Raw genomic sequence first — 14742 nt, 5'->3', positions numbered from 1 at the left:
GGCTGTACTACCACCCATCGGTTTAAAGCAGAATCAACAAAAGCAGTGGAATGGACAAAGCCTCTACTCTGCTGTTGCAGCACAGCCTGCCGCAGTAACCTAGCCCCTACAAGGCTGTGAATCCCAACAGTTGAAGACCCTTCATTCCTGATGGATTTAGCTGCAGTGGCTAGAGAGATTACCAACCCCCATTATGGCCCTTTTTGACCGTAGCTAAATCTGACAGGGATTTTGTCTTTTCAGGGTAGGGCTTCTGTCTGGGCATATGGGGTTTTCTTGGTAGCTGGCCCAAGACTAGAATTTTTTTCTACAAAAACTGAAGAAGTTTGAAAGTGTCATCACTGTTTGGTTTTTTTTTTGTATGGGAACCTTAAAATATTTACCATTTTCAAACGTAAAGTTCTCTTCACAGATGTAGATGCAAGCTATCTTTCTTATTCTGGAAGGTGTTTCACTCAGGATCACTCTAGAGCTCAAGATGTTAGTATTTGGAAACAGTTCCTGTGCAGGACAGAATCCAAATTAAGCTTGCTACTGATTTCTTAGTACTGCAGGTAAAACTACTTAACCTTGACAGTTGTTTTCAGCAGAAGTAATGAACTACTATGGGTTTTGATAATGTCAATGTAATCCAGTGCATCTTTAAACAATTTATTATTTGGTCAGATAAATCAGCAAATCTGTTTCTTTTCACATCAGTAACTTGCATCCTTCTACAATTTCTTTAGGCTTTATAGCACCTGCAGTATCATTGCTCAAGAGCGGAACAAGATGTGTAGGTCCAAAAATAGTTAAATACAAATATCAATCTTTATGTGCCTACTTCAGGCATGGTTTATCACATAACCAAATACTTAGGTAAGACAGATCACATTGATTTTTGCCCAGGAGCTACAAAAAATGTGGACCTCCAACATTCAGTCCATCTTGCATATCTTGTGAATGAAGCTTTTGTTGTGCGTATATCTATATATATATATACACACAGACACACACATACATCTTACAGTAAACAGGTATGTTTTAGTAAGCCACAGCATTAATTTCAACTAGACACTTGCCTAAAATGTACCTAACTGTAAGAATATAAAAATTTTTAGCATCTCTGCTAGGATAACTAACATCTCTGCTTCATGTCATAGAACTGCTTTTGGAGCCTACAAATTTTGACTTCACAATCTTTAATTTTTACTAACTGTTGCTTCAGATACTTGTTTAGAACCTGGTCCCTGCTGCTGTTGGGAGACAAAGCCATGTGGTTTTCAAAGCTTTATCTATTAATATATATCTAATCCTTGCTCTGCAACTGCATACCTTTTTCTGTGCTTGCAACACAAAATCAGCAGACATGTTGCTTCCCTAATGCATACCTTATTCTTCTGAAATTTGAATTTCAGGTATTTGTAGTGAGCTATAGTGGCAGTAAAACAGCACTGGTAAAATTGTTGTTCAGAGGAATACAACAATTTATGATTAACACCCACTAGGTATTTTACGAGGCTGTATGCAAAAAGGTTCTCGGAAACAGTGGTGCAGTCCGATACTGTCAGGAGAAATGCAAGACCACAACAGGGGTTAGAGAGCTATTAGTTTATTGATAATATACTCACACTGCAATCAGCGCAGGAAGCCCCAGTAACCACATGGAGGGTTGCAAGGGAAAACCGGACAGTGTGGTCAGGCACCTGATAAGAGACTCAGTCCAGGGATGTCCCTGCCTCAACTTGGATACTTTTCCTTTTTGACAGCAGGTTATATATACATCAAGCCCACCTGGTTACACATCAAACAATACAATGCTGCAATAATTAGCAGCTCAGGTCGCTGTGACCTGATGATCATCAGTGGGGGCAGGATGTTGCCTTTGTGAACTGGGACTAGATCACGTGCATCAAGCCATGTCCTTGACTCCTCGCCGATCTTTCAAGTCCTCCCTTTGCAAGTTGTACATCCCAACACAGCGCATTGCTCTGTCCAAACTGCAGGGACCAGGTTCCAAAACTTGAAGTAGATGATTTTATGCATAGTTTTTCTTTTCACCTCATTCAGTACATTAGAAGGAAGGAAAAAAAAAACCCCCACAACCAAAAGACATCCTTGTGGTATAGGTATTTACACTTGTAACAGCACAGATATTTATGTGTTAGACGATTTATATATAAAAGTATGTTTCCTATTATGTCCCTATTTAAAAAGAAAAAAATTAATACAGAAGGATTCTTAAATTCTTTCCCAAATATAATCTGAAAATTTATACTGTGTTTTAGGAAGACTTTTGAAATAATGTACACAAACAAAGATTACCTGAAAATACTGCCTGAAGGAAGACAATGAGTATCAGAATGGCAATATGCCATCAACAATGCTCAGAAATGCAGCTCTTTTGAGGTTAGCATTTCTTTTGTTCACTTGGCAGTCTCTACTCTGGCTGATTCATATCAATCCCAAAGCAAAAATCATCAATAAGGTGCTTCGTTAAGACACGGAAAATAGTCTTCAGTCTTGAAGAGGACTGGAGGTTCATAGAGGGTCTGTTGTTGTCGTGAAGACGACGGTTTCTGCAAATTAGATAAGTTTATTTTTTGCCTTCTTAGAATAGCAAGTTTTAAAACAAAGCCTACAGACCTAAAATGCAAAACAAGAAAAGTTTTAAAGGCATATCTCCTCAGTCAGGCGAATTTTTAATCATAGGTCAGATAGGTCTGGCATATTCTTAATGTTAGTGAAGAAAAGCAGCCTTTGACTTTTGCCTTTCTTTCACCTGAACAGACTCAGTCCCGGAGGGTGTACGATATGCCAGCTTTGCAGAAGCCAAATGGGCATCTTTTCCAGCTGATGGTATAATCATTGTAACCTTCATCCTTCCAAAGCCATATACCTTTACCTTTCTTGCTCCGGCCTTTGAGTTCTCCTCAGCTGCTTCCTTGGAGTTAATCCTAGCCTGTGTACTCATTTACTCAGTTAAAAAAGTCTTCATATGGAAACACACCTAGCAAACGTTTCTTCCAAGAAGGTTGCTGCTCCCGCTGAGCTTCTTTATCAAGTACATATTAGAATATATGTACTATGACATACCATCAGAAATAATATGGTAGTGGACTGGAAAAGAGCTGTTACACTGTTTTTCAGGAAAAGTGCACGTTTCTTTTAAATATTACCTGCATATTGTTTTGTTATACCAAACGGCCCATTTAAAGAGACAACAGCAAGGACCACTACCGACTATCGTGTCAGCCTTCCTGCATGTAAATAACACTGCACTGCAACCAGACCCCGTGTATGTTTTCCATGTATGGTCTTAAATAGAAGGCTTGAAATCAAGTCTTCATTCATTAAAAATTCTTTTGGACTCATGAAAAGATTTTGATGAACCATTTTGCAGAGCTCTTAATCAGTTTGTGTGCAGAGTTCTTCAGGCACTTTTTTGCCTGTCTGGGATGAGAAAATTAGAGTCTTCACTGATAATAAAGTTCAAAGCATACCAAATATCATTAATATACTTGGAGTTTGGAATGCTTTTACAGCACCAAAACGAGGATATAATTAAGCATACCTACAAAAGAGCTAAGTGGAATTTTTCCAATATTCAGCTGAGCTGTATACTTGCTCTCCATAAGAAATAAGTACATATTCTGCCATTATATAAAACATTGCTGATTTATGTCTTTTAAATTACATTTGTCTTTAACTTTACAGGACCATTAATTTCTCTGAAGTAAGTTTGTTTTGTCATTCAAGTTGTAAGGAAATAAAAAAATATAAACAAAGATCGGATCTATAAATAGTGGATATCATCAGTGTATCAGAAATTTTGCCAGATGTAAAAACAATCTTTGAAATCAAAGTTCTGTCTTTAAAATTTATTTCCTATCCTGTACTGCCCTATGAGAAAACACCTTGCAAGCAAGGGAAACTAAGGTCACAAGCATCCTGCAACTCATGACACCAATTTAAGAGGCGCTATATTTGCATATGCGCAAGAAGAGGATAACTTCAATCCAGTGAGGAAATTTCCTGGGCAGGCACAGTACCCACAGTTGCCTAAGTACACATTTATGATTAGTTATTTTTGCAGCTGCTTAGCAGACATTTTTACCTTTTGAGAGAGTCTACATCCTTAGTGATATTAGAGGTCTTACAGTACTGTACTTTACACTGCCTGGTATTCACAAGGGAAGAACTTGGGGCAAAATCTGAAAGTGAGATTACAAATACACAGCTTGAGAAATACAAAATATATCTTTTGTGTAAAGAAACAGCTACATTTAAATGGGAAGAGAGTCAGGGGACTTGACTAGGTTAAAATTGTAGCAGGAAAATGTGAACTACAGCTACAATGAAAATCATGACATCAGTACAGCCTTCTTTTCCAAAGCGTTTGTATATTGAGCGAGCTAGTTAAGTGTTAGGCACGAGGAGAAATCTCTGTAGGCATTTTCATTGAGACATGCTTGTGTTTACTAGTGAAAATAGATACTTTACCATGCAATACTCAGTACCACTGCGGAACAGTGACCTGCCTTTTAGTTAATCAATTAATGGCAGGAAATTCTAAGTGTTGATTTTAATGCTATCCATACTCAAACCAAGAAACCACTGGGCATGACAGGTTCAGCTTGCTGACACTTTCAAAGACACTTTCCACCTTATTAATTGTGGAAAAACTGCTGACAAATTGTTCCCATGCAACACTAAAAAAAGCACTTGCTTAGAACTTTCAAACTTTCTAATTGAAGATTATAATTCCATGGTCAACACTGTTTTTAGCAACAAAATGGAAAATACTGTTGCATATTATTCAAGGCAATTGCTGCAATTGTTTCTTTTTGTAATTGGCTCATAAATAGCAGCTTTGTGTTATTTTTTTAAAAGAAAAAAATGACATCACTCTAAACTTAAACTCCAAAGAAAATGAAGGAATGAGAAGTTAATTAACTTAAAGATTGCGCAGAAAATAGCAGTGAAGAATAGCTTTCCTGAACTGTCTTAACAAGCCACACAGGCTTGCAATACGTAGGAACACAAGTTCCTCAAAACCCCACAACCATCTTCTCCTCCTCCCCTGCAAACTTAGTTTACTTCAGCACTGTCACCGGTATGACAACACAGAAACCTGAGTTAGTACAGGATGAATATAGGAAAAGACACAGAAAAGAATCTGGGATCCAACAAGATGCAAGGAGGAGTATTTATAAATGGTGTACTGGCAGGTGATGCCAAGAAGCATCAGGTGTTGAGAAGACTTTTTTTCTTTTTTTTTTTTTTTTTTATTAAACCAGAAAGGTTATTATAAAACTAGGGCATAGTGCCAGTTTAAGGTTAGGTTAAGGCATCTCTTTGAAACATAGCAGAGAGAGCACTTCAAGTCTTCTGTAGAGAAACAGTCCACGTGTAGTAACAAGGAAAGACAGAGAAAACCACATCCTTAGAAAGTGTAACAAGGTACTTACATGATTACTGAACTGTGTGGATTGAGTATAAATAGAACTTTATTTTAAAAATACTGTGCTGCATAGCTTTCATTTCCTTTTTTGGTAACATTTCTGCAGTGATATTATCAACGTAGTACGATCCTTTAACAGTGTTGTCTGTACAGGCTCCTACTACTTGCTTCACATACTATCAGAGATCGCAGTACTTCAGTATAAAGACTTGTGCATTATATGCTTGTTTATGCCCTTCACGTTCCCTTCTTCATGTATTCAGCCTTGCTTTGGAAAGTTACACAAATCCTTGTAAGAATTTGTGATTTTTAAGTTTGGGAATTTTTGTATTAAGTCTAAGAACTTTGCAAATATCCTAATAAAGTACATAAAAGCTTTACAGTGGAATTCAGATATATGTGTAACAAACTATTATTTTAATCATCTACTCCCGTAAGCAGAGCAACTAAGCTGGTCACACGGTAACAAAAGTTGACTTACATTAAGGAAGGATGGCATGCTGATTGTGTGCAAGATTTTCTTGAATGTGCTCGGAAAAGCTCCAAGGTCTGTTTCTGCCTTTATGACGCGTTCTTCCAGTCCAGCTACGCTATTTCCAATCATCTTCACAAAAGCCTAGTGTGAAAAAAACAAAAGAAATCCAACCTTTTCACTTACAAATTAAAACAGGATTATGTATTGCACAACAGTGGGGAAAGTTCCATTGCTTAAATGAGGAGTCAAAAACTCCATGCTCTATTTCCCTTCCACCTACAAGTCCATTTCATTCCTAAAAATTACTTGAAATACTTAAGAGGCTGCAAGAACAGCTTAAAACTAATAAAACAATCAGTTCTCCTTTTCCTACTTGCCTTTCAAATAACTAATTTAGACTTCTTAGACTCTAGACTTCTATCTGCCTTTCTACTAAAAGTGGGACCAAGGATCTGAGTCACAGATTTGAAGCTTTACCAGGGATCAATAGGTCTCTCGTTCTACTAGTCTCTGAATAGCTCCCAAGACAATAACTTTGAAAGGCATTATTAAAAAAAAACAAACCAAACAACAGAAAACCCAAACTAAACCCAAAAAGGAAGAAGTGGTACTACTGCTTTCTGAAAAAAGATGTCTGCCTTGCTTCAAGCAGGAAACAAACAACAACAAAAAAGCATTTTTTTTAAAAAAGGCATTTTGTTTTACAATGCCCACAGTCTCCAGAAATTCTTAATAAATTGTGCTCTCTTTATTAACCCTGAAATATTGAACCCAGATTGGACACGGAGAGCAAAACGGATCTGAGCCCACTCCACATGCACGCATGCATGCATACACACACACACGATTATAGTATATCACTGATTCTTCCCCCTGCTAAAAAATGGAATACATCTAGAAGATATCAAATACATACCTCTAATTTGTCAATCTTCCTGTATATCTGTCTCATTTCTGTAGCTTTTGTGTAAATCTGAGGTATGCTTTCGTTGACAACTTGAGAGGAATCACTTCGAATCTAAGACGATTCAAAAAAATAATAAAAAAATCAATGAATAAAAGAAAACGTGTAGTAGATTTCACTCTGGAAACTAGAACTTGCTCCAGTTAACAGATTAAAAGTCATAGTTTAAAAATATCAGATTAATATTAGAATAAAAATACTAGATTAAAACTAATAAGCTAGCTTCTTTGTATGGTTTAGTAAGTGCCTTTGAAGAAAATTTATTTTGCATAGGCACATACTTACCTTTACGGTTATGTTAAAAAATAGGCTGCTACAGCCTTATCAGAACTAAGAGAAGGTATATTTCCCAAGACATACTAAAGAATCAAACATTGTAAACTAAAATTTTTACTTCAATTTTACTACCTCTATGTTTCCCCAACTTTGCTGAAAAAGTCAGGCCACAAAATCTTGTTTTATTGGTATTAAAAAAAAAAATAAATAAAAAAAATAGTAAAGTTCCCCTTAGAGTAGTGCAGGAGAACCACATGTGCTATGCTTTAAAAGACAGACTGTACACCAGAGTCAGCTTATAGAAACTTTCCATTCAGTTCCCCCATCTCCCCCTCATGTGAAAGTGAAAACAAAGCTGCCTTTCTAATGAAAGGGTAAGAAAGGGTCCCCTAAAGACAAATCTAGCTTTGGAGGTTTGGCAAATCCGATTAGATACTTTGATTACAGAAACCATGGAGGACGTCTTTACATATTTTAAAGAAGCGACAGAATACCACACTCTTCTTTTGAACAGCTGTCATTACACCAGTCAAAATGGGATTCCACGTATGTACACAGACAAATATATAAATACAACTATGTAACTATGCAGTTAAATAGCTATATAGGCATATTTTGCTCCGATGTGAAAGTTCAGTAGTTTTTGACCACGAGTTATCTAATTATCAAACGTGTTTTCATACTGGAACCTGCCTAGACCAAAGGCTGCTTCCTATCTCCGTCTCGTTTAAAAACACAAGCACACATTAGACTGTATTCCGACTTCAAAACCACAACTACGTGCAGGTTATACACACCATGTCCAGCATTCCCACAAATTCATCCACTCTGGTCAGCAGATCTTCTAGACTCTTGTCTAGGCTTTCTATCTGCAAAACAGAAATCCTTTAAGGGCACGTGAAAACACGAGAAACCCGCAGACTCTCCCAAACAAAACCTCCGAGCAGACACCAGCCAGACTAACGCCAGCTTCGCAGAAATCCCGCAGCTTTCCCATCTCCCGCCCACGTTAAGCGCAAGCGACTCGACACACCGGCAGCACCTCCTCCGGCACGAAACTCCCCCCCCCCCCCCCCCCCAGGCCGTGTAACCGGCGCAGCGGGACGGCCCGAACCGGGAACGGCCGGCGACCCCTCGCTCCGTCCGCCGGGCAGCCGCGAAAGGCCCGCCGTTCTCTCCCGCTCCCCGGGGAGCTCGGCAGGCCCAGCCGCAGGGACGGGACGGGACGGGACAGAGACCGCCCTCCTCTCCGCCGAGGGGCCGCAGCCCCCCTCACCTGCTCGCTGAAGAGGCTGCGGTCGGCGAGCAGGTAGGCGGAATAGGCGGCGGCGGTGGCGCTGAGCGACGCCTCCCAAGCGTCCTCGTCCTCCGGTTCCCCGAGGCCGGAAGCGCTGCTGTGGCTCTGGGAGACGTTCCCGCTGTCCGCGCCGGGGCAGGCGTCAGCCAAGTCGGCCCCGGCCCCTCGGCCCGCTCCGGCGGCGTCCGCCATGCTTCCACAGCCTACCTCCACCCCGCCCCCGCCCCTCGCGCACCTTCCCCTCAGCGCGTCAGGCGGCGCCGCCGCCGCTCACGTGAGCGGGGCGGGGCTCCCCCGCCCGCAGCCGTTGAGGGGAGGCGGCGCATGCGCGGTCGCCGTCGCCGCAGGCGGGGCTGGGAGAGGCTCGGCCCCGCTGCCGCCGTGAGGCGGGAGAGCTGAGGGGAGAAACGCGGCTTCCTCCGGGGGAAGGCCGGCGGAGGATTTGTCCTCTGAAGGCGGCTACGGTGCCCGCGTTCCCTCCGCCACCCGCGTTTTTTAAAGGCCCGTTCAACAACAGCCTGATCCGGATGCGTGAAACCCCAACGGCTCGGCCGCGTTTCCACGCAGAGGGGGTGCCGGCGGTAAACGGCAGAACTGGGAAAGGAGTTCGCCTTAAAAAAACACTACCCCAGGGCCTCAAAGGGACGAGGTCTGAAGGAATCCGTGCCATGAGGAGCGTAGCAAACTGCTCGATGCCCACAGGAATCGGGGTGGCAGCACCAGCCAACAGAAGCAGTACTGGGAAAAAACACGAGGGGATGAAAGTTGGTCTCGCTAACAGCAAGTGGGGGAATCGGACTGAGAAAAGCATTATTAAAATGGTTATGTATTTGAAAAGTCATCAAAATCGGGCATCTGGTTTCCACAGGGAGGGGAGAGGGTCCCACAGCAAGCCGTGCTTGAAGACGGGGGAAAGGATTGAGCGTAGAAGTAAGACAGTGCACATTTTATTGCAGACAGGTCACATTTTCATCAGTTAAATAAGGTAAAATGAGTAACTTCAGCCAGGCAAATCCACTTATTCATAAAAGTAGTCTTAGTGAAGGTGTAACAAAATTTTCCTGGTGAGATGGTTTGATTGACTGAAGCATATCCAGCTTTTTTTTTTTTTTTTTACTGCACCAATAATCAGATTTTTTTAAAAAATGAAAACCTTTGGTAAAGTACAAACACAGTTTTAAGATGAACAGGATCAATGTTCCATTCTTACTGTGCTGGGAAAAACAAGTACAGCTCTATAACTGCTGGGATACCTAGAAGAGGTTTAATTAGAGTAAGTGAAAGAATTTTAAAATAAACTTTTAAAGCAAATCTAAAAGAAACAAACTAAGTTCAATGTCCCAAACATATTTAACAATGAGCAGAAGACTGGTTGTTCCACAGGTATTCTAAATTAGCGACAATGAATTAGTCCGCACATCCTTTGTCCAGCTATTACAGATTCCAGAATGGAATGTAATTTTTTTCAAACCAAGACTTCTGAATTTTCATATCCATACAATATTTAAGAAATGTCTATTCCACCGTATAAAAAAAGCTTTAATGTACTACAAAGTTAAAAAGAAAATGACACAAGCTAAAAGTAGAAAAATACATTGTAAAACATTTATAACTTTTGTTCCTTACACTGATCAAGATATAACAAAATACTTTAGACCACTTTCATAAATTCATGGCATTTTCAGAAGCAGACAGTTATCGACTCAACAGTCACTGGTTACCCACTAGCCAGCATCCAGTAAAGATGTCTGACCATTGCAAACATCCAGTATATTTTAAGTTTCTAGAAATCCTGTGTAGACATTAAGCTTTATTACTAGAAGAGTCCAAAAATAACAGAACTATTCTAAGTTAGGTTTGGCAGTCAGTCAGCATCCCTCCTCTGTACAGCAATCAGCCAACCTTTTGTAAGGAAAGACCTTGCAGATTTAGGTTGCCCCAAAGGTACAGCAAGGACTTGGGTCAGCTCTGAGGTGAAGGGGACAGTCCTAGCACACTCCTCCACTTTTGTTGCCTTCCCGCTTGCATCCCTAAAATTCACATGAACCATGATACTGAAAAAACAGAGATGATGGGAAAAAAGAGGTATTATCTAATAAATATCGAAAAGGAATACATTTACACATAATGGTGCTGAACCTAGTTTTAAGCCCTTATTGTCATGTTTTTCTTTCCCCACGCCTATGCTGCAGACAGGTCTGCCTCTGACCAGCAGGTGGTGGTGATCTCACAGCAATAACACCAACATCACCTCCTTAGGCTTTTAAAAACGTCTATATAGATAAGAGTTTCATTTGGAAAATACATTTGCAGCATCTCCCTAATGTTGTTACCAGAGTAGGAAACCGCTACTTTTATAGAGCTTGTCTGGATTAGACATAAGGTTGCAAATATGGTGTAAACAAGTTAGTGGAAGGTCTGTATGTAACAGTAGAAGATCGGATGGCTATTAAGAAGCACTCTCTTTAAACTGGTATTAGAAGAAAACCAGATTCCACTTCAAATAGACATATCTGTTACTATTAAAATCTAATTCATATACATGCATGTATAAATACATCCACCCATGCATTCAAACCCAAGTATGTAGCACTGCCATTGGTAGTCTACAAGACTACTTAGATTTATACCAACTAAAACAAATTTGTGTTCTCGCTTTAGGGCTGGGACATAAACCAGGTTTTACACTGGCTTTCTCCTGACAAATTTTGCAGTGCATGACAGTTTTATGTCTAACTCCAGATGTCACATTTCCTAGAAAGCAACAATTTTCTGCACCCGTGAGGTCTATGAAGATATCAGCTCTCTGTTTTGTGCATAACATGTTGCAAGAGTCAATTGTCCCAATTGGCACTTAAGACTGAAAGGAGAGTTGCAGGAATTGCTACTAAAGTGTAATGACTGTTCCATCCTCCTCGATACCTCCTCTGGGGATAACCAGACTGTGTCGGGGGTCAGTTTTTAAGGAACTGAGTAATTTGTGGATGTTGCCATTGCTTTCTCGGCCAGAGTTGTTGTTGAGCACCAGGTCCCTTTGAAGTCTGTGGCTAAGGCTGCTGCCATTGATTCGAGAGAGGCTACTGGAAGTAAGGCTGTGCAGTTTAGGAATGTGCTGTGGCTCCAGACCACCCTCGATGACAATGTCAGCCTCTTCATCACTCTCCATTTCATCAGGGTGGAAGTTCTGCAGCACGTGGGATGTAGGCAAGCTATGGTGACTCGCAGTGCTGTCTGTAGACTGGCCAGAGCTACCAGACATCCTACTGCTTCGAATAATATTGTTCCTCTGGTTTGCTGGCTTGACCGTGATAATAAGATTATGGCTGTTGGCAATCATCATGTCTGTGACTTGGTCGAGAGTCTTTCCTGCTACTTCAATGCCATTAACTTCCAGGACTTCATCATTCACAGCCAGCAAGCCTGTGCTTTCTGCTAAGCCTCCAGGAACCATACGAGAGATGAAGATACCGGGTACTTTTTCGAGTCCATGAGGAGTAACCCTTACGCTGGTGCCATCACGAATGTAAAATCCTAAGGGTTTCTCACACCCGTGTCGATACAGCCTCACCCTCCTGTGTGTTTCAGGAAGAATGTCCACATCGATTATGGAAGACACTGGTCTAAAATCATGAGGCATGCTAATGTTAATGTGAGGACGCCGGCGGAGGTTGTCATTGCGGAGTGTCACCAGGGCCTTCTTCTTCCTCGATAGTGTGTTGGTCCCAAAATTACTGTAGTCCACTTCATCTGAAAGAGAAACAGTACCAATGTATCAACCAAACAGAGAATAATTCCATCTACAGGGCATTTTCCTCTTAAATCTGGTTCAGTGAAGCCACACTCCTCATAGTATGGGGAAAAAAAAAAAAATCAAATTAATTCTTCCACTTACTCTAACCTTTGTTTCTCTTTATGTCCATCAGCACATCATTCAGAATGAACGAGTTCTTATCAATGACTACCCGTATTTCTTCCATATTTTGAGGGAAAAAGACTTCCAATTCTCAACTCCTGTTGTCAGCTGTGCAATTACTTGTAGTTGCAGGCCTGATACACCATCTTAGATGTGAGACTGTATTTGCAGAGCTGGATTGTAATTTTACACATACATCTTGAGTGGGCAAGGAGTGTATACACATTCCTAACCTAAAAGGCTGAATTGGGGAGTATTTTAATATCCAATACACAGCCTTAACTGATAGCAGACCTTAGGTACAAACATGAAAGCAGGGCATGAGAGAGTAGTTGGATATATGTTTTTAGCCTAGCCTTTTTTAGTAAGGGATTTATGTTACTATGCATCTCTCAGTACAGCACTTCTCTCTTTGGAATATTTTACTTCATTTCAGCTGAATATGACAGCAATAAGAAGTGCTAAAAAAGGATCACAGAACAGACACAGACTCACACACGCTCTCTTGCCCTTGAGAGGAAGATCCACAGAAAAGCAGCCTTTTCTAGGGTCTGCTCTTTAAGGAATTATTGAAGTATTTCACTCTCTCTGTAGTAGTATCTCAAGGGCATGTGCAAAGTGATCAACTTTAAATCAGTCAAGTAATAGGACAAGTTATTCCATATAAGAAGCTCATGTTGTGCTTTGCATAACAAATACTCAGTCGTGAAGTTGTTAGTGTACAAAATGAGTCACTGCATTTCACATTAAAAATACTGTGCATATTTTAAACATGAAGCACACACTAGCTGGAAAATTTTTTCACCAGGAGTTTAAGCATGCTAACACTTTTCAGATAAACAGACTTTCAGTTTATTCTGCCATTGAAGATGATCAGTAAACCACAAAAGTACAATTAAACTGCCACTAAGAAAATCTTCTCTCCAACAAATGAACCTTGCATAGTAATGTTTGAGAAAGTAAGACAATACCTCTACCTGATAAAGGTTGAAAAAAAAAAAAGTATTAGTGAAAACAAACTTATAATGACATTTTTTTATTTCTTGCAAGGTCTCATTTTCAAGTCGGCTTTCAAGGCATATTATTGACAGGCTTCAATTAAGTGACATTGTTAGACAGCTCAAAGACACTACAAAAAAGTGCTAAGCGGCAAACTGATCTAACTGAGCCTGCTTGGAGCAGGGTGTTGGTTTAGCTGGCCTTCAGAGGTCCTTTCCAGCCTAAATTATTCTATGATCCTACATAGTCCTTTGGGTTGGAAAAAAAAACATTTGAAGACTTCAGAAAGACTATTTCTGCATTCTCCTATGACTTATTTACACTGGATATGCTAACACTGAGGGCATCACAAGGCACCTAGAAAGTCATCCTGAAGGAAAAGCTTCTGTGAAATAAAGATACTCCTTGGACAAGTTTGTCGTGTCTAACTTCACGCTTGCCTCTTCTCACTCCTCCCAGGCCCTTCAGAGCTGTACCAACCGCACAGGCCCTACTGTGTTATTTATACTGGTGAGGCACAAGACTGGAAGTCCTTAAAATCACCCAAACACGAGAAGCTCCCAGCTGGTTCCTGGAAGTGTATTCACAGCCAAGACAGTGACTGTGTGGAGATGGCACCTTCTCAAGTCTGCCTGGTGAACAGAGTTAGTGTAGTGTCTACTCTTTTGAATGGACAAGCCACCTGTGGCAGCCAAAGCCAGCTATTATCCTTTTTCTTTCATCAACAGGATCACCATCTACATTCACTTAGTCTTTAAGTTTTGATGGATGATTTTGAAGGTTGGCGACAAATATTTTTTCCCTGTAAAATATGGGCCCCACAAGAGATGTCTTTCATCACCACAGTCTCAAACACTGCGCCCTGCTCACCCTCACAATTCACTGATAAATTTCTGTGACAGTCCTATAAAAACAACTTGGGGATTCAGGTTTAGAATTGAAATTCTTCCTCACTTGAAAAATAGCACTGTAGAATAGCAGCACTGTACCTTAGAGCCCAAGACAACCTTTATCCCAAAATTTCGGTTTAACATGGCAATTAAACACGGGTTTACACATTGAAGACTGTCTCTTGCAGTAGTGGCAAACCAAACTCAAAGCAAAAGCTGGATCCCTTAAATACTCAGAAAATTAGGTTGGTGAGTGCAGTTCATTGCACTGCAGGTAAAATGAAACACATGCCCTAGTTATCCATCTCCTCCCTGAAAGCAGCCAGGTAACTGTTCTCTCCCTTTCTCTCTATGTTAGTATATTAATACTGAATTACTTTAAGGCAGACTTGCAAAAACTTTACCAAATAATTCACCTGGGAGGATCTGACAACAGTTTTCTTCCCCTTAAATTAACAGCCCAGAGAGTTAACTCTTCACAACGC

General features: G+C 40.6%; 2 protein-coding genes across 3 annotated transcripts in view; both read right to left on the bottom strand.

The window, feature by feature from the left end:
• Window positions 1-350: 350 nt before the first annotated feature.
• Window positions 351-8683, bottom strand: BLOC1S4 (biogenesis of lysosomal organelles complex 1 subunit 4). Of its 2 annotated transcripts, XR_007509804.1 has the most exons (6): window positions 8435-8683; window positions 7956-8027; window positions 6835-6936; window positions 5925-6059; window positions 2305-2558; window positions 351-501 (listed from the first exon to the last, which is right to left on the bottom strand). XR_007509804.1 is itself a non-coding variant. In XM_049830496.1 (5 exons), exons 1-5 carry the CDS (start codon window positions 8645-8647, stop codon window positions 2460-2462), a joined length of 621 nt encoding a protein of 206 aa, XP_049686453.1. In that variant the 5' UTR covers window positions 8648-8683; the 3' UTR covers window positions 1576-2459. The 2 variants fall into 2 exon arrangements, 1 of the variants encoding a protein (XP_049686453.1); XM_049830496.1 differs by lacking the exon at window positions 351-501 and having other exon boundaries at window positions 1576-2558.
• Window positions 8684-9445: 762 nt separating this feature from the next.
• Window positions 9446-14742, bottom strand: part of PARD6G (par-6 family cell polarity regulator gamma) — a 67920-nt gene continuing 62623 nt past the window's right edge. Inside the window, exon 3 of the mRNA XM_049830478.1 lies at window positions 9446-12202. Coding sequence (XP_049686435.1) covers window positions 11343-12202 — 860 coding nt within the window. The 3' untranslated portion in view covers window positions 9446-11342. The remainder of the gene's footprint in view (window positions 12203-14742) is intronic.

This window comes from Accipiter gentilis, chromosome 27 (genome assembly GCF_929443795.1).
Source record: "Accipiter gentilis chromosome 27, bAccGen1.1, whole genome shotgun sequence".
Lineage (NCBI taxonomy): Eukaryota > Metazoa > Chordata > Aves > Accipitriformes > Accipitridae > Astur > Astur gentilis.
Note: the sequence above shows the minus strand (reverse complement) of the source record. Positions and strands in the feature narration are given on the sequence as shown.